At 45.3% G+C, this 20,166-nt stretch overlaps 1 protein-coding gene across 1 annotated transcript in view; it reads left to right on the top strand.

Annotated features, from left to right (window-relative positions):
* The window catches only part of gpc5b (glypican 5b), a gene marked incomplete at its 5' end in the record, with an annotated part of 71,667 nt that overhangs the window by 38,509 nt on the left and 12,992 nt on the right, over positions 1–20,166 (top strand). The window contains 1 exon segment of the mRNA XM_046332918.1: positions 11,285–11,420. Within this exon segment, the coding sequence (XP_046188874.1) occupies positions 11,285–11,420 (136 nt within the window).

Raw genomic sequence — 20,166 nt, 5'->3', positions numbered from 1 at the left:
AACGTCAGAGTGTTTTCTTTCCAAAGCTGTCAATTATATGCATAGTTGAGCATCTTTTCGTGACAAAATATCTTGTTTAAAACGGGAACGTTTTTCATCCAAAAATGAAATACCCCCAGAGGTTCAAGAGGTTAACTGCAGCCAATTGCTTTTCTCCATGAACTCATGAATAAGGCTATTAAATTTGACTTTTCATTTGTGGAAATGTAATTATGTTACGCAAGGTTAATGTGCTTATAACACCTCACAGGGTCTCAATGTAGTGGAACTGGGGGGGCAGGGAGGACCAGGGTTTAATTTGGTACACATTTACATTTACATCTAAGTCATTTAGCAGACGCTCTTATCCACACAATGAAGGACAAATAATTACATCTACTTGAATACTTTGAGATACATGAATTGGTCCCTAATCACTTACAGGTGTGATGTAATCATCAATCAGTAAGATTGGACCTTGAGTTAGTACAGGGTTTCCCAAACCCTGTCCTGGGGCCACCCCTGGGTGCACCATTTTTACCAAATAACTACACCGCATCATCAAGCTTTGATTATTTGAATCAGCTGTGTAGTGCTATAAAGAAAGAAAAGTGCACCCAGGAGGGGCCCCAGGACCGAGGGGGAAACCCTGAGTTAGTGGACTGTAGACCATGGGAAATGGGAAATGCAAAGCACTCTTATGAAATCAGCCTACTGTACAGTATGTGATTCCAAACTATTATTTCTATTGAACCAACAGCATTAGTTTTTAGTTTTAAAGCATATCAGATTGGAGTCCCTAGTCTGTTGGTGACATTTGGCCAGTGCAAAAAAGTGTTGTGTCGTCTCCCCAAAGGGCAACAAAATCATCTGCTCTTCTGCTATAGTAACAGCCCAAAAGGGCAGGCAGCAATATCATCTGCTCTTCTGCTATAGTAACAGCCCAAAAGGGCAGGCAGCAATATCATCTGCTCTTCTGCTATAGTAACAGCCCAAAAGGGCAGGCAGCAATATCATCTGCTCTTCTGCTATAGTAACAGCCCCAAGGGCAGGCTCTTCTGCAGTAACAGAGGGCAAAATATCATCTGCTCTTCTGCTAGCCCCAAGGGCAGAAATATCATCTGCTCTTCTGCTAGCAGCCCAAGGGCAGAAATATCATCTGCTCTTCTGCTATAGTAACAGCCCCAAGGGCAGAAATATCATCTGCTCTTCTGCTATAGTAACAGCCCCAAGGGCAGAAATATCATCTGCTCTTCTGCTATAGTAACAGCCCAAAAGGGCAGGCAGCAATATCATCTGCTCTTCTGCTATAGTAACAGCCCCAGGGCAGAAATATCATCAATATCATCTGCTCTTCTGCTATAGTAACAGCCCCAAGGGCAGAAATATCATCTGCTCTTCTGCTATAGTAACAGCCCCAAGGGCAGCAAAATCATCTGCTCTTCTGCTATAGTAACAGCCCCAAGGGCAGCAAAATCATCTGCTCTTCTGCTATAGTAACAGCCCCAAGGGCAGCAAAATCATCTGCTCTTCTGCTATAGTAACAGCCCCAAGGGCAGCAAAATCATCTGCTCTTCTGCTATAGTAACAGCCCCAAGGGCAGCAATATCATCTGCTCTTCTGCTATAGTAACAGCCCCAAGGGCAGCAATATCATCTGCTCTTCTGCTATAGTAACAGCCCCAAGGGCAGCAAAATCATCTGCTCTTCTGCTATAGTAACAGCCCCAAGGGCAGAAATATCATCTGCTCTTCTGCTATAGTAACAGCCCCAAGGGCAGAAATATCATCTGCTCTTCTGCTATAGTAACAGCCCCAAGGGCAGAAATATCATCTGCTCTTCTGCTGTAGTAACAGCCCCAAGGGCAGAAATATCATCTGCTCTTCTGCTAAACAGCCCCAAGGGCAGCAATATCATCTGCTCTTCTGCTATAGTAACAGCCCCAAGGGCAGAAATATCATCTGCTCTTCTGCTATAGTAACAGCCCCAAGGGCAGCAATATCATCTGCTCTTCTGCTATAGTAACAGCCCCAAGGGCAGAAATATCATCTGCTCTTCTGCTATAGTAACAGCCCCAAGGGCAGCAAAATCATCTGCTCTTCTGCTATAGTAACAGCCCCAAGGGCAGCAAAATCATCTGCTCTTCTGCTATAGTAACAGCCCCAAGGGCAGAAATATCATCTGCTCTTCTGCTATAGTAACAGCCCCAAGGGCAGCAATATCATCTGCTCTTCTGCTATAGTAACAGCCCCAAGGGCAGCAAAATCATCTGCTCTTCTGCTATAGTAACAGCCCCAAGGGCAGCAAAATCATCTGCTCTTCTGCTATAGTAACAGCCCCAAGGGCAGCAAAATAATCTGCTCTTCTGCTATAGTAACAGCCCCAAGGGCAGCAAAATCATCTGCTCTTCTGCTATAGTAACAGCCCAAAAGGGCAGGCAGCAAAATCATCTGCTCTTCTGCTGTAGTAACAGCCCCAAGGGCAGAAAAATAATCTGCTCTTCTGCTATAGTAACAGCCCCAAGGGCAGCAAAATCATCTGCTCTTCTGCTATAGTAACAGCCCCAAGGGCAGCAAAATCATCTGCTCTTCTGCTATAGTAAAAGCCCAAAAGGGCAGGCAGCAATATCATATTCTCTTCTGCTATAGTAACAGCCCAAAAGGCCAGGCAGCAATATCATCTGCTCTTCTGCTATAGTAACAGCCCCAAGGGCAGCAAAATCATCTGCTCTTCTGCTGTAATAACAGCCCCAAGGGCAGCAAAATCATCTGCTCTTCTGCTATAGTAACAGCCCCAAGGGCAGCAAAATCATCTGCTCTTCTGCTATAGTAACAGCCCCAAGGGCAGCAAAATCATCTGCTCTTCTGCTATAGTAACAGCCCCAAGGGCAGCAATATCATCTGCTCTTCTGCTGTAGTAACAGCCCCAAGGGCAGCCACATCAATAGAGCCCTTTTTACTATAGGATATATAGTGAACAAAAATATAAATGCAACATGCAACATTTTCAAAGATTTTACTGAGTTACAGTTCATAAAAGGAAATCAGTCATTTAAAATAAATAAAGTCCTAATCTATGGATTTCACATGACTTGATAGGGATGCACCCACTGGGGAGCCAGGCTCAACAATTTAGAATGAGTTTTCACCCAAAGACAGAACCTGTGTAATGATCATGCTGTTTCTTGCTATGCCACACCTGTCAGGCGGATGGATTATCTTGGCAAAGGAGAAAGGCTCACTAACAGGGATGTAAACAAGTTTGTGCCCAAAATTTGAGAGAAATAAGCTTTTTGTGCATTTGGAACATTTATGAGATGAAACATGGGACCAAAACTTTACATGTTGCATTTTATATTTTTGTTCAGTATAGTACCATTGATGCTTCTTCAACCAATACATTCTTGCATGTTGGTATGGAAGATCCAATAATCATTGTGTTTTCACCCTGTCACGACTTTCGCCGAAGTTGGTGCCTCTTCTTGTTTGGGCGGTGTTTGGCGGTGGTCGTCGTCACCGGCTTTCTAGCTGCCACCGATCCACGCTTCTTTTTCCATCTGTTATGTCTTGATTGTACACACCTGGTTCCATTACGTTATTATTATTATTACCCTATTTAACCCTCTGGTTCTCATTATGTTTTGTGCGTGATTGTTCCTGGTTTTGTGTTAGTCTTTTGTGCTAGGGTTTGTTATCCCTGCGTGGATTTTTTGGCTGATTATTTTTCAGAGTAAAGTACGTTATTTTACTCAGTTCTGTGTCCTGCACCTGACTCCATCCTCTGCACAACTGAATCACGCACAAAAACAGAATCACGCACCTTTTTAACCTTTGTGACTAGGGGGCAGTATTTTCATTTTTGGAAAAATAACGTTCCCGTAGTAAACGGGATATTTTGTCAGGACAAGATGCTAGAATATGCATATAATTGACATCTTAGGATAGAAAACACTCTAACGTTTCCAAAACTGTAAAAATATTGTCTGTGAGTATAACAGACCTGATATTGCAGGCGAAAGCCTGAGAAAGATCCAATACAGAAGTGCCTCATGTTTTGAAAGCGCTGCGTTCCAATGCGTCCCTATTGAGCAGTGAATGGGCTATCAACCAGATTACTTTTTCTCCGTATTCCCCAAGGTGTCTACAGCATTGTGACGTAGTTTTACGCATTTATGTTGAAGAATACCCGTAAGCGGCTACATTGCGCAACTGGTCACCTGATGGCTCCCAGAGTGATTCTCGCGTAAAATACAGAGGTAGCCATTATTCCAATCGGTCCTACAGAAAAACCAATTGTCCTGGTGGATATATTATCGAATAGATATTTGAAAAACACATTGAGGATTGATTATAAACAACGTTTGCCATGTTTCTGTCGATATTATGGAGCTAATTTGGAATATTTTTCGGGGTTTTCGTGACTGCAATATCCGGGCGATTTCTCAGCCAAACGTGAAGAACAAACGGAGCTATTTCACCTACAAAAATAATATTTTTGGAAAAAAGGAACATCTAACTGGGAGTCTCGTGAGTGAAAACATCTGAAGTCTATCAAAGGTAAACTATTTAATTTGATTGCTTTTCTAATTTCCGTGACCAAGTTACCTGCTGCTAGCTGGACAAAATGCTATGCTAGGCTATCGATAAACTTACACAAATGCTTGTCTAGCTTTGGCTGTAAAGCATATTTTGAAAATCTGAGATGACAGGGTGATTAACAAAAGGCTAAGCTGTGTCTCAATTCACTTGTGATTTTCATGAATAGGAATATTTTCTAGGAATATTTATGTCCGTTGCGTTATGCTAATTAGTGTCAGTCGATGATTACGCTCCCTCATGCGGGATGGGGAGTCACTAGAGGTTAATGGAGTCAGCAGGTGCACCCAGTCCTCCGGTACAAGTGGAGGAACACGTCCAGCAGCACGATGGACGCGATGCTCCAACATCTTAGCACAGCCATGGATCGCGTGCTTCTCACCATGGAGCGACGGGAAAGAGGGGGTTTTCCCACAACCCCATCAACTTCACTCCAACCAACACCACCACCAACACCACAACCTACACCACTGTCCACCCCTCTGTCACCTGGACCGAGTGGGATTTGTGTCAGGATTTGGCCAGGGTTGTTCCGGTATTTGGTCACTAGATGCCCCCATTGTGCCTTTTGACCTTTTGTTTTCCCTTGATCCCCATTATTATTTGCACCTGTGCCTCGTTTCCCCTGATTGTATTTAAACCCTTTGTTTTCCTCAGCTCTGTGTTTGTATGTTAGCACCCAGCCCTAGTACTCTGTGAACTCTTGTTGATCCCGGTGGACTCTCTTGTGGAATTCTGTTTTTTGTTCTTGTTTGTTTGTTTTTGAGTATATTTTGAGGCTTTTTGTGCTTTACCTTCCACCTTGTGGATTTACCTTTTTTGTCTTGGAGGATTACCTTTGTTCTCGTGGAATTCCTTTTGAGGTTGTGGAGTTACATGTTTTCCTGAAGAACTTCACTTTTTACTTCATTAAATACACCGTCTCAAGTACTGCTGTGTCTGCCTCATCTTCTGGGTTCTGCCGACTATTCGTGGCTCAGTTGGTTAAGTGACTGTTTCTCACTCTGGAGACCCGGGTTCGTAACCGGGTCCTGACAATTTGGCTCTCGCTCCCGAGCGCATATGATGGGACGGCTTCTGGGTGCCAGGGGTTCCTGCTCCAGTTGGAGCTCTACCTGGGGACCGTCCACCCGGCTCCCTCGGTATACGAGAGCGTGTCCGCCCTCATCTCCTGTCTGTTTGGGAAGGAGCTTGAGTGGGCCAACGCTGAATGGAGAAGTATAGACGCAGCGTCGGTCCGCTATGAGGATTTCACCCGCCGTTTCTGGGCGGTCTTCGATCATCCACCTGAGGGGAGAGCGGCAGGGGGAACGCTTGTTCCATCTCAGACAGGGGATGAGGAGCGCATAGGAATTCACACTGGACATCAGGACCCTGGCTGCCAGCGCGGGATGGAATGAGAGGGCCCTGATCGACCATTACCAATGTAGTCTACGTGAGGACTTTCGTTGGGAGCTGGCCTGCAGGGACACCGCCCTTACCCTCGACCACCTGGTGGATTTATCCATCCGGCTGGCTAACCTGTTGGCCACCGGAGGGTGGGTGACCGGAGGGGGGGTTGTTTCCTGCACTACCTGTGGCCGCAGAGGACACACTGCTGGTCGGTGCTAGAGAGGTTCACCAGGAAGTCGAGGCAGCCGGCAGGGCACTGGTGGATCATCCCAGGTGAGTATGCATCCAACTCACCCAGAGCTTCCTGTTGCGCACATGTATATATCTATAGAATTTCCCCGCATTCTCAGCATAAGGCGCTAGTAGATTCAGGCGCAGCTGGGAACTTTATTGACCGTTCGTTTGCTTGTAGATGGTTCCTGTTGATGTGCCCTTCCCTGTACATTCCTTAGATAGTCGTCCTTTAGGGTCGGGTCTGATTAAGTAGGTCACAGCTCCACTATGTATGATAACGCAGGAGGGTCATGAGGAGAGAATTAGTCTCTTCCTGATCGATTCTCCTGAATTTCCTGTGATGTTGGGGTTTCCCTGGTTGGCCCATCATGCGCCACTATTTTGTGGCAACAGAGGGCTCTCAAGGGATGGTCACGTCAGTGTTCAGGGAGGTGTATAGGTGTTTCCATAGGTGCAACTACGGTGGAGAGTCCAAACCAGGTCTCCACCATGCACATCCCCCCTGAATATGCTGATTTGGCTCTCGCCTTCTGAAAAGAAGGCAACTCAACTACCACCCTATCGACGGGGGGATTGTGCGATAAATCTCCTGGTAGACGCAGCACTTCCCAGGAGTCACATGTATCCTCTGTCACAGGAGGAGACGGCGGCTATGGGAACATATGTCACCGTGCATTGCCCGTGCATTGACTATAGAGGTTTAAATCAGATCACAGTGAATTATAGTTACCCTCTTCCTCTCATAGCCAGTGTGACCGAGTCATTGCACGGGGTGCGCTTCTTAACCAAATTGGATCTCAGGAGTGCTTATAACCTGGTGCGTATCTGGGAGGGGGATGGATGGAAGACGGAATTTAGTACCACCTCTGGGCACCTTTTGTTGATGAGATTTTCAGGGACCTGCACGGGCAGGGTGTAGTGGTGTATATAGATAACATTCTAATATACTCCACTACACGCGCCGAGCATGTGTCTCTGGTGTGCAAGGTGCTTGGTCGACTGTTGGAGTCTGATCTGTACGTTAAGGCTGAGAAATGTCTGTTCTTCCAACAGTCAGTCTCCTTCCTAGGGTACCACCTGTCCAAGTCAGGGGTGGAGATGGAGAATGACCGCATTTCAGCCATGCGTAATTGGCCGACTCCAACCACAGTAAAGGAGGTGCAGTGGTTCTTAGGGTTTGCCAACTACTACCGGAGGTTTATCCAGGGCTTTGGTCAGGTAGCGGCTCCCATTACCTCACTGCTGAAGGGGGAACGTTGCGACTGCAGTGGTCAGCTGGGCGGACAGAGCTTTTGGTCACCTGAAGGCTCTGTTTACCTCTGCTCCCGTGTTGGCTCAACCTGATCCCTCCTTAGCGTTCATAGTAGAGATGGACGCGTCCGAGGCTGGGATAGGAGCTGTGCTGTCTCAGCACTCGGGTACGCCACCAAAACTCCGCCCCTCTGCGTTCTTTTCAAAGAAGCTCAGTCCGGCGGAGCGAAACTATGATGTGGGGGACCGGGAGCTGTTGGCTGTTGTCGGGGTTCTGAAAGCGTGGAGGCATTGGCTTGAGGGGCTAAACACCCTTTTCTCATTTGGACTGACGACCGCAATCTGGAGTACATCCGGGCGGGGAGGAGAATGAATCCTTGTCAGGCAAGGTCGGCCATGTTTTTCACCCGATTTGTGTTCACTCTATCCTACAGACCAGGTTCCCAGAACACTAAGGCAGACACACTGTCTCGGATGTATGACACAGAGGAGCGGCCCATGGATCCCACTCCCATACTTCCGGCTTCTTGCCTGGTGGCACCGGTGGTATGGGAGGTTGACGCGGACATCGAGCGGGCGTTACGTGCGGAGCTCACTCCCACCCAGTGTCCAGTTGGACGTAAGTACGTCCCGTCTGATGTTCGTGATCAATCGATCTGTTGGGCTCGTACATCACCTTCCTCTGGTCATCCTGGCATCGGTTGGACAGTGCACTGTCTTAGTGGGAAGTGCTGGTGGCCCAATTTAGCTAAGGAAGTGAGGGTGTATGTTTCCTCCTGCTCGGTGTGCGCCCAGTGAAAGGCACCTAGACACCTGCCCAGAGGAAAATTCCACAATGGCCGTGGTCACACCTATCGGTGGATTTCGTGACGGCTCTCCCTCCGTCACAAGGATACACCACGATTCTGGTTGATGTGGATCGGTTTTCTAAGACCTGCCGTCTCATTCCTTTGCCCGATCTCCCTACGACCCTACAGACTGCAGAGACCCTGTTTACACACGTCTTCTGGGACTACGGGGTACCTGAGGATATAGTGTCTGATCGGGGTTCCCAGTTTACATCAAGGGTCTTGAGGGCATTCATGGAACGTCTGGTGGTCTCGGTCAGCCTGACCTCAGGGTTTCACCCAGAAAGTAATGGGCAGGTGGAGAGAGAGAACCAGGATGTGGGTAGGTTTCTGCGGTCTTATTGCCAGGACCGGGCGGGGGAGTGGTCGTCTTTTATCCCCTGGGCAGAGATGGCCCAAAACACCCTCCGCCACTCCTCCACTAACCTGTCTCCGTTTCAGTGTGTAGTAGTTTATCAGCCGGTTCTGGCACCGTGGCATCAGAGCCAGATTGAGGCACCTGCGGTGGATGAATGGTTTCGGCGCTCAGAGGAAACCTGGGACGCTGCCCTTGTACACCTGCAACTGTCCATCAGGCGACAGAAGGCGAGCGCCGTCCGCCAACGCAGTGAGGCCCCGGTGTATGCACCGGGAGACCGGGTCTGGCTCTCGACCCGAAACCTGGCCCTTCGCCTGCCCTGCCGGAAGCTGGGTCCATGGTTTGTGGGGTGTACTGTCACAACTTCCGCCGAAGTTGGTCCCTCTCCTTGTTCGGGTGACGCTAGCGTCCCACCTGGCCAACATCCAGTGAAATTGCAGAGCGCCAAATTAAAATACAGAAATATTCATTATAAAAATTCCGAAAACATAAGTGTTTTACATAGGTTTAAAGATGAACTTCTTGTGAATCCAAACACGGTGTCAGATTTCAAAAATGCTTTATGGCGAAAGCATACCTTACGATTATTTGAGAATATCGCCCAGCAGACAAATCATTACAAACAGTAACCAGCCAAGTAGAAGAGTTACACAAGTCAGAAATAGAGACACACTTAATCACTTACCTTTGGTTTCACTCAGAAGACATTCATTTACTCAATAAATGTTTGTTTTGTTCGATAAAGTCTCTCTTTATATCCAAAAACCTCCGTTTTCTTCAGCAATCCACAGGCTCAAATGCAGTCACAACAGGCAGACAAAAAAATCCTAATTTTATCCGTAAAGTTCATAGAAACATGTCAAACGATGTTTATATTAAATCCTTGTTTTAGCCTAAATAATCGATAATATTTCAACCTGACAATAACGTTGTCAATATTAAAGGTAAACAAGAAAGGCACTCTCTTGGACGCGCACATGAAAAAACTCTGTGACACTGCAGGGTCCACTCATTCAGACTGCTCTTACTCCCTCATTTTTCAGAATACAAGCAATTACAAGAAATTGAAACAATTTCTAAAGACTGTTGACATCTAGTGGAAGGCGTAGAAACTGCAATTTGAGTCCTAAGTCAATGGATACTGTATAGTATTGAATAGAAAACTACACACAAAAGAAAATCACTACTTCAGTTCTGTTATACTCACAGACACTATTTTAACAGTTTTGGAAACCTTAGTGTTTTCTATCCAAATCTACCAAATATATGCATATTCTATCTTCTGGGTCTGAGTAGCAGGAAGTTTAATTTGGGCGCACTTTTCATCCAAAATTCCGAATGCTGCCCCCTACCCTAGAGAAGTTAACCCTCTGGTTCTTATTATGTTTTGTGTGTGATTGTTCCTGGTTTTGTGTTAGTCTTCTGTGTTAGGGTTTGTTATCCCTGTGTGGATTTATTGGCTGATTATTTTTCAGAGTATATTATGTTATTTTACTCAGTTCTGTGTCCTGCGCCTGACTCCTGCGCGGCCCTCACCTCTGCACAACTGATACTTGACATACCCTAACCCAAAACATTGCTGTGATAGGTACGTGATAGGCCTATCTGACTGATATGATTATGATGGTCATCATGCTTCTTGACAGTGTCAAAGTATATTTCCTTAGTCCAAGTAAAGTGACACCGAATGGTCAGAATGCTTCTTAGCAGTGTCATAAAGTGTGTGTTCTCAAAGTTATTTAAAATAGGATATAAAAATGACTGTAAAGGATTTAAGAAACAAACTTTTAAATGAAAGGAGAGTTCTTGACAGGGAAAACTCATTTGAATAAATGTGGGTTTTGACACTATCTAGGTGTCATAACCAGCCATAAAAAAATGCAATATGTCACAACAGGTGTAAATATATCGGTTTTGACAGGGTTATGACCGTGTCATGACATGTTATGACACTGGGTGTCAAGTAAAATGTTACCCACCTGTCAGATGAACCAACATTTGGAACAGTGAATACTAGGCTCTAGTTGGATATCATCACATTTTGTTCAACACGAAACCCCTCATTTTGTTTTCGTAACGTTGATCTGTGCTGCCTGCAAAAGCGAATCTTGCCATTCAGAGGACAAGTGTATTTTTCATACTTTATTCATTTGTGTCAAATGCATTGTTCGCAAGATCACTTTATGCAGACAAGCACAATGTTCTGTTGCAGAAGACTGGCTCATCAACATTGCCTGCAGTCAGATGTAATAATGCTGGAATGGGAAGAACATCTAAGCTGAACTCATAGCTCTGTCTACCAGTTTGCTGACATTTTATAATTGCCGTTTTTGATTTTACATCATTTTTTGGGGGAGGGGCAGTTTTATTACTGATGTATATGCACATGGGTTATGTCCATATTAACAGTCACTGTAAGGTCTACACCTGTTGTATTCGGCACGTGTGTCAAATAACATTTGATTTGTAAGCAGATCAGTATGTATTGTGTGCTCTAGCATTCGTCTGTCCATTTAAAACATGTTTTGTGTTTTGAACAGTGGAACAGTACAGAATTTGATGTGGCTTATTTTCAGACCGGAATACCCCAATTGACCTCTGACTTATGTTTGTGTGTGTGTGTTACAGGAGATGCAGGGTCAGATGGGCTGGGCGACAGAATGGGGGGCGTGGGTGGAGACGGGCAGTGGGACGAGAGGCGAGGCCAGCGGAGAGTGTGACGATGAGGACGGATGTCAGGGATCTGGAGAGGAAGACTTTACTGGTGAGTCAGAACCCCCTTCTTTAATTCATTTTTATTCCCTCACCCCTCCTTTTCCTCATCTGCCTATTGATCCTCCTCTCCCTCCCCATACTCTCTCCTACCTCAGCCAACTAGACTCCCTGTAGATGAGACTGCTGCTTGTGTCAGATGTCAGCGACTAATATTGAAACCTCTCTGTGTCTCAAGTCTACTACAATACAGTATGTTGCTGTTGCGTTAGCTGCCTTTTCCTCTCTGACTAATCCTTATCTCCACTTTCCCCTTATGATGTTATCTTCTGCTATATGCAAATGGTCAGCAGAACAGGCTGACAACAGCTGTCAGTGAAATAACACATCAATAAAACAAGTACCAGTGTCTTGTGTGGGTTTATCCTCAGTGTAGGATACTGATTGATTTGATTTGTGGACAGCATTTTTTTCCCAATTACTTCAAGTTGAATTGTTATTATATTCTTTGTGGTAGAACTGGCTCATGGCTGTATACCAGCACCACTGCAATACAAAGGATGAATTATTGTGTACACAGACTCAAACACACTCACTTTCTCTTTGTAAGAGCTGGCTTTGTGAAAGCAACTTCACCAAAATAGAGGTGTCAAAAGGTGGAAAGGTTTGAAGCTGATTGCAGATTGTTCGTTCATCCAGTCTCTTCTATTCAGATCATTAGAAAGAGTGCGCGAGAGAACAAGGGGAGAGCGAGAGGTGAGAGAGGAGAGATAAGCACTGATCCCTGGTTCAGTCAGTGCCTCTAAGATCTGTGGAGTAGGTAAATGACACTTGTCTGTCTGCTAGTAATTGCTGTGCTCCAGCCGTCTGCCTGAGCTCTTCAGAAGAGGACGGTGAAAGCTTTTTCTCAAGTCCTCCACAACACAGCTCAACCAGGGCGCATTTAAAGTGCAAGAAGAGCGACAGCGCAGGGAAGATGGGAGAGAGCTAGAATATTTCTATATGAAGTATAATCTTCTATTATAGTGACTGTTACCTTCTGGTGAAGACAAAATCTGTTCAAAGTCATTTGAAGGACAAGTGAGTTTGCAGCATGCTACACACCTAGTGGGAGTAATGATGAGTGGACATGGTTATCTTTGCAAGTGGTTACAAATCCCTTCAATAGGGAAAGCAGTGAACAAGCAGGGTAAAGGTTGCACCTTTAAATGAGATTAGCTGTGACAAAGACAATTAAATGAGTATTCATGAGTATTCATGAGTATGGTTTGTGGCTTAATGTAACTCGTACAACACACAGCGAGCACTGATCCCGCTCATTACCCATAGCGAAGTCCCTAGAAGCTGAATTTCATAATGAGTTGTAGCTCAGTGAAGTGTGACTGCTGGGAAGCAAGAGCCTGGTTTCACTACTTTACTCTTCTGCAATCCGTCAAAGCCAAAGGTTAGATTTGGATACAGCTGGTACGGGCTGTTGACAGATTCTCATAAATTGTTGTCACACTCTGAATGTGTGTGTGAGCATGTAAAGGTGAGTGTATTTCTGTACTCGTGTGAGACTGGGACTGGGACTTGCATTGATAGAATGGGTCCATTCTTCCCCATACTGTCAGCACTCCTACAGTTCACATACAGAAGCTTAATGCAGGCCATCCTCTCTGTGCTCTCATTTCACACACACACACACACACACACACACACACACACACACACACACACACACACACACACACACACACACACACACACACACACACACACACACACACACACACACACACACACACACACACACACACACACACACACACACACACACACACACACACACACACACGAAATGGAGCCAGAAGGGGCATCCTGAGAGAGCTGAGGAGGATTTACCCATTTGCCTCTCCTCTCTCTCTCTCCATCTCTCCGTCTGCTGAGGGAAGCAGATTGTGCGGTGGGATCACATGGAAGCTGAACAGGGGAGAGGCACTGTGAGATAACACTGGGGGTGGCTGAGGATGGGAGGCTATACAGGTCAGCTAGAGTAGAGACTAATAGAGAGAGAGAGAACAGGGTAGTACAGGGTAGTACAGTAGATGTACAGGTATGACTAGAATAGTAGTCCAATATGGTGGTGTGGGGGATACAAAGGGTAGACTGAGAGGAGAGGTTTTGACTGAGGTTTGCATCCATCCTGTTTTGAGCTAATTCTACCCCAGCATAGGTATGTACTGTATGTCTGATTGTATGTATGATTCTATGTATGTATGTATACGTGAAGCTACATCATAACTCAGTAACAGAATGGAAAAGGGGATATGTTGATTATTCCACAGTAAAGCTTCCATAGTGCACTATGCCTATGTCACGGAGTTACTTTCTATGATCCCCAAAGAGAGATATTCAGAAAAGCTACGCTCTACTGTGTCAGGATGTTAGATAATATTGAATCACAGATCTTTCTCTTTATTTCTCTCTCTCTCCTCTCACTACAGTGTATCTATCTTTGTTTTCTGAGCTATTAAGTTTTCTCCTAATCCTACAATGATACCCTGGTCAGATTGGCCTGGTCCTCCCATGATGTCATGATAGTTGTGCTATGATGAGTTATTGCTTGGTCGTGGTGAATCTGCAGTGGTGTTTAGCTGTTGTTTGATGACAATGTGGTTCCACTCTGCTGTTGGATTCCACTCTGCTTTAATAATGTGTTTCTCAATATCAAAGGAATGTTTTCTTTACTTAGAAAATGATTGGAGTCAAGATGGATTGCCAGCCCGTGGTCTGTTTGGATGAGGTTTTCACACCGAGGCCGGGATCAAATCTTTCTCTTTTTCTTCTGGAATCTTTTAGGATTCTAAATTGATTTTCTCATCTCAAATAAACAAGAGTTCCTTTGCTGAGACAGGTCCGCCCTTTTGCAATGTCAATAATGGTAATGTAATTAGGACCAGAGGCGGAAGAGGAATTGAAACTTCCCACTCCCTAATTTTTTTTGGTTCATATACAGTCAATGAACTAAACAGACCAGACCCAGCTGTTAATGCTTTGATGCCTCTGTTAAGCAGACCGGAACTTACTATTTTTTTTTCAATGGTAGGACGTATTAATTTATCCACCTTCTATGATTATGACCATCCCAGAGAAATGGAACATATCCTCCCCTCCAGAATTCCCAAAATGCACTGCTCTGGGAGAGGAATGATCTGGGATTTTCCTGGGACAATCTCTGTTGCTATGGATACAAGGTGGTCCGTGGTCTCCAGGGTCTCGTTCAAGGACGACGCAACAAAGAGAACACAAACGGAAACAAATAGTCAACCATTCTTAAACAGTCACAACTCTCATAACCTACAATATCTGACCCAATGTCTTCACTAGCCTTGTTTCAGAATACGCCTTTCACTTACATGGCTTACCTCAGTGACACTGTGAGGAACAAGACCTCACTATGGGGGAGTTGTAGGAACCTATACTTTTTATGTTTTTCATCTAGCGATTGAACAGTTCTTTTAAACTTAATGGTAAAATATTGATGTGTACATTTGTAATTTATTTAGAGTTTTGATTGATTGAGAAATGATTGATGTCCTATTGATTAGCAGGCAAAATGTTTATTTTAGTCAAAAAATATGTCGATATATTTTACATTACCTTAGTCTATCCTCTACTGTCACTCTCTCTCCTTGATAGAATAATGCAAGGTCAGGATACCACACTCTAGACGAGCGCTTTCGGTCTGGTCTCTCATATTTAATGTGCGTGTGTTTCTAATGTTGCTGTCTCGGAGCCCTTTCATGCAACTCCCTCTCTCAAAGTTTAAATTGAGATGGAAATGTCTGCTTATGAAGGCAGCTGAGGAAATGAACGCATTGCATGGCCTATTAGTCTTCCACGGTGACGTGAGGCTGAGGCTGGTCCGTTGCGTTGTGGAGGCCGTAAAATACAAATAACATGCCCAGGCAAATGTAAATTCCTGACAAATGAGATTCTTCGCCACGCAAAAGATGCTGATGTGTATCCCCGTTTTGATTGGTCGTTATTTGCCACCATTCACAGAAGGAATGAGGATTTACTATGCATGGAATAAAATACACATACTGTAACCCCGGTTATTACAATGGGAGGAGGAACATAGGAACTCTGCTTGACTAAACACATCAGAGCAGTCAGACATAAGCCTCACCTTGTTCGCAAAGCATGGTCGTTGACATATTTGAACCACTTCCTCATAAATACAGTACATAGAGCTGAGGTTCCCAGTAACAACGCCCCCCGTTGCACAATTAATTTTCTGGTGAGCAGCGCACTGTCTGCACATTTGGCAAAGCAGATCAATCGTAGTTTAGAATAAACAGCAACAGTATCTCATGTCCAACTGAAGGGTGTGTTCTGGTTTAGAAAGCCAGTTTCTCTTTCTCTGTGTGTTGCCATGCATACATCCATCTGCTACGGAGTGCAGCAGCAGCCATTTTGTGCTCCCTCTGGTCTTCCAGGCAGATCCCCTGGATAAAAGGGAAGGCCAGGGGAAATTAAAGTGCTTAGCTGATAATATCCGTGGCAGTGTTGGCCCCAGGGGAGAGATGGAGAGCAGCTGAGGTAGGCAGAGTAGAACATAGCAGACCCCTGGCCCAGTGCTGTGTGTACACTGTTCACATTCAGGGTAAGTGGGGCTGGGTCTGTTTGTCACTGCCAACACCAGTGTTCCTCTGGCTCCTTTAGTTCTGTTTTAACACAGTGTAAATGTACTGGCTGGACAGTGGCTGCAGCTCTGGTTCTGTTGCCTTCCAGTGAAATCTGCATTTGATTTCAGTGTTTATGAGAGTACTTATAATATGATTGTTACTGTTTCTAAGAGCCCCTAAAGCTTCACTGTGATTGGATTTAATGATATGTATGTATTGTGAACAAGCTTGTTGTATAATTCAATCAGTCCTTCCTTAAAACTTCCTCTCTCCCTCTATTCCCTATGGGCTGATCATTGTTTATGTGGCACGGTGACAGAACAGGGCATTTCCTTGTATTAGATTGTTCCCTATGCCATGACTACTCGATCTCATTACAAATCAAATCAAATGTTTATTTGTCACATGATTTGTAAACAACAGGTGTAGACTAACAGTGAAATGTTTACTTACGGGTCCTTCCCAACAATGCAGAGAAAAAAAAGGGAAATAGTGGAAAACATTGTATATTTGAAAAATAACACAAGGAATAAATAGAAATAAATCCACAATGAGTAATGATAACTTGTCTATATACAGGTGTACCAGTACTGAGTCGATGTGCAGGGGTACAAGGTAATTGAGGTAGATGTGTACATATAGGTCGGGGTAAAGTGACTAGGCAACAGGATTAATAGTAACAGCAGTGAACAGTTAGCGCAAAAAGGGTCAATGCAGATATTCAGGGTAGCTATTGGTGAGCTATTTAACTACCTATTTAACAGTCTTATAGCTTGGGGGTAGCTTGGGGGACGCCAGGACAGCGGAGTCAATCACCACCTTCCGGAGACACCTGAAACCCCACCTCTTTAAGGAATACCTAGAAGATGTTTAGGGTCCTGTTTGTTCCAGACTTGGTGTATTGGTACCACTTGCCATGCGGTAGTAGAGAGAACAATCTATGACTTGGGTAGCAATGGGGTCTTTGATCATTTTTAGGGTCTTCCTTTGGCACTGCCTGGTATACGTTTTTCTCTCAGTAACTATGGCATTGGGCTCCTGACATACATAGGACGTAGGCTACAGTAGATGAGCTAGGAGCTTTCCTTCATCCCTGGGTGAGGCTTTGACATTCATGCCTGAAGCAAAATGCGGCCTAAACCCCAAACCTTGTTCCAACAAAACAATCCGGTTTGCAGTTATTTGAAGTTGATAGTGAAAATGTTCCACATGTCATGTACAAGTGACAGATTACAATATGACTTGTACCGTAGTAATTATGCTACAGTATGGCAATACAGTATCTCTTTATGACGGATGACTGACAATATGATGCTTTTTCACAAGTCTTTGGATAGTAATAAGTTCATGAGATTGTAATCAAAAGTAATGGTGTGTGTGTGTGTGTGTGTGTGTGTGTGTGTGTGTGTGTGTGTGTGTGTGTGTGTGTGTGTGTGTGTGTGTGTGTGTGTGTGTGTGTGTGTGTGTGTGTGTGTGTGTGTGTGTGTGTGTGTGTGGTAAACAGCTTGTCGCTGGGTTGAATGTGCTAGGTGTAGTGTCTAATTGAGTGCAGAGTCAGTAATGCATTGTCTATGGCACCCCAGGGGTGGGAAATAACCCTCATTAAAGAATGAGAGATTCACTGTGCTCTCTCACTGTTACTACTCATCTAGAATGGATCCTTCTGCCCACACACTGGATAGATGCATATGATCCAAACCATATTTAAGATATACTGACGCAGACATTTCAAAAGGATTTCTATCAATTGTACAAATTTGTTTGTGCAACATATGAGTGGAAGATGGGTTGGTGGTGAGGATTTTAGCTGAGATTCATGTTGAAGTTTTTAGTGATGCAAGAGTGGGTCAATGTGGCCTTTCTTAATTGGGAATGATCTTAATCAGAGGAGGCTGATGGAAGGCGCTATAGTAGGACGTGCTCATTGTAAACCATCAAACATACAGTATATGGAAAAAGCATACTTACCTTTTTCTCCCCAATTTAATGATATCCAATTGTTAGTTAGTCTTGTCCCATCGCTGCAACTGCCATACGGACTCGGGAGAGGTGAAGGTCGAGAGCCATGCAGTCTCCGAAATACATCCCCGCCAAGCCGCACTGCTTCTTGACACACTGCTCGCTTAACCCGGAGGCCAGCCGCACCAATGTGGCTACCGAAGTCAGCTTGCAGGCACCCGGCATGCCACAAGGAGTTGCTAGGGTGCGATGGGACAAGGAAATCCCACCCGGCCAAATCCTCCCCTAACCCGGATGACGCTGGGCCAATTGTGCGCCGCCTCATGGGTCTCCCGGTCATGGCCAGCTGCGACAGCCTGGGATCGAACCCGGGTCTGTAGTGACATCTCAAGTGCTGCGATGCAGCGCCTAGACCGCTGCACCTCTCGGGAGGCGGAAACAGCAGGTTTAACTCCGTTCCATTAATTCCATTCCAGTCATTACAATGAGACAGCCCTCCTAAAGCTCCTCCCACCAGCCTCTTCTGATAATTGTATACTGTAGTAGTTCAGTTTTCCCATTATGGTATGGTGAATAGAGCACTGAAGGTGTTTATACAACAGCTAGTGAGGATTATATAAATTAAGCCAGAGGCCAGTGTATCACCTTGATGAAGGTGAATCATCAGGAGAGAAATTAATAGAATTTGTTTGATAAAGAGATGCTGTGGTTAGAGGCTAGAATAATAAGGCCTATAATGAGTCTGGCTCATTTCTCTGACTCCATACTCAATCTGTAACTCTATGCGATTGTTCAGCTCTGGAGCCTGATAAATAGTTGCGGAGGGTGAAATCTGCAGCTCAGTGTAACACAACCCTTCCCTGCACTGCCAGTGTGTGTGTGTGCGTGTCTGTGCATGTGTCAGATGTGGTGTGAGAGAAAGATGGAGAGCGAAACAGGTTGATCCTGACCATGCAATGTACGTTTGGGTCCATACAGTATGTATGTATGGATGAGTGTGGTTGTAGGCTAAGTGGCTTCAATTTTCCTTTGTCTGTTTGTGTGGCTCTATTTCATTGCTGGGCTGTGTGAATGAATGTTCATTGTTTTACAGCCAATTAAACCTAAGCACAGGCAGACATGGGAAGGGAAATTGGCTCATTTTAAGGTCAAACACCTGTGTTCACCTAGTGGGGAGGGAGTGTTATGCTGGTGAAAGAGGACCCAAAAGCGACTTGGCGAAAACAGAGTCTTTAATCCAGTAAAGTAAATACAATCCAAAAAACACAACTTTCACTCGAAATGACGAGGACAAACTGGAGACTCGATCTTGAACAGCAGGTGAACAACAGGTTGCCTCGGGAAGGCACTTGAACCAGACAGACTCAGACACCTGCTCACCACGCAGCATCTGAGGAAAACACGACACGACAGGGCGATACACAAACACAGCACGGTGAATTCTAGACAAGGAACCGACAGGGCAGAAACGAATAACAAGGAGAGAAATAGGGACTCTAATCAGGGAAAAGGATCGGGAACAGGTGTGGGAAGGCTAAATGATGATTAGGGGAATAGGAACAGCTGGGAGCAGGAACGGAACGATAGAGAGAAGAGAGAGCGAGAGAGTGAGAGAGGGAGGGGGAGAGAGAGGGATAGAAAGAGGGAAAGAACCTAATAAGACCAGCAGAGGGAAACGAATAGAATGGGGAGCACAGGGACAAGACATGATAATAAATGACAAAACATGACAGTACCCCCCACTCACCGAGCGCCTCCTGGCGCACTCGAGGAGGAATCCTGGCGGCAACGGAGGAAATCATCAATGAGTGAACGGTCCAGCATGTCCCGAGATGGAACCCAACTCCTCTCCTCAGGACCGTAACCCTCCCAATCCACTAAGTATTGGTGACCCCGTCCCCGAGAACGCATGTCCATGATCTTATGTACCTTGTAAATAGGTGCGCTCTCGACAAGGACGGGAGGGGGGGAGGGAAGATGAACGGGAGTGCGAAGAAAGGGCTTGACACAGGAGACATGGAAGACAGGATGGACGCGACGAAGATGTCGCGGAAGAAGCAGTCGCACAGCGACAGGATTGACGACCTGGGAGACACGGAACGGACCAATGAACCGCGGAGTCAACTTACGAGAAGCTGTCGTAAGAGGAAGGTTGCGAGTGGAAAG

The sequence above is a fragment of the Oncorhynchus gorbuscha genome, unplaced genomic scaffold, assembly GCF_021184085.1.
Source record: "Oncorhynchus gorbuscha isolate QuinsamMale2020 ecotype Even-year unplaced genomic scaffold, OgorEven_v1.0 Un_scaffold_3:::fragment_2:::debris, whole genome shotgun sequence".
NCBI lineage: Eukaryota > Metazoa > Chordata > Actinopteri > Salmoniformes > Salmonidae > Oncorhynchus > Oncorhynchus gorbuscha.
Note: the sequence above shows the minus strand (reverse complement) of the source record. Positions and strands in the feature narration are given on the sequence as shown.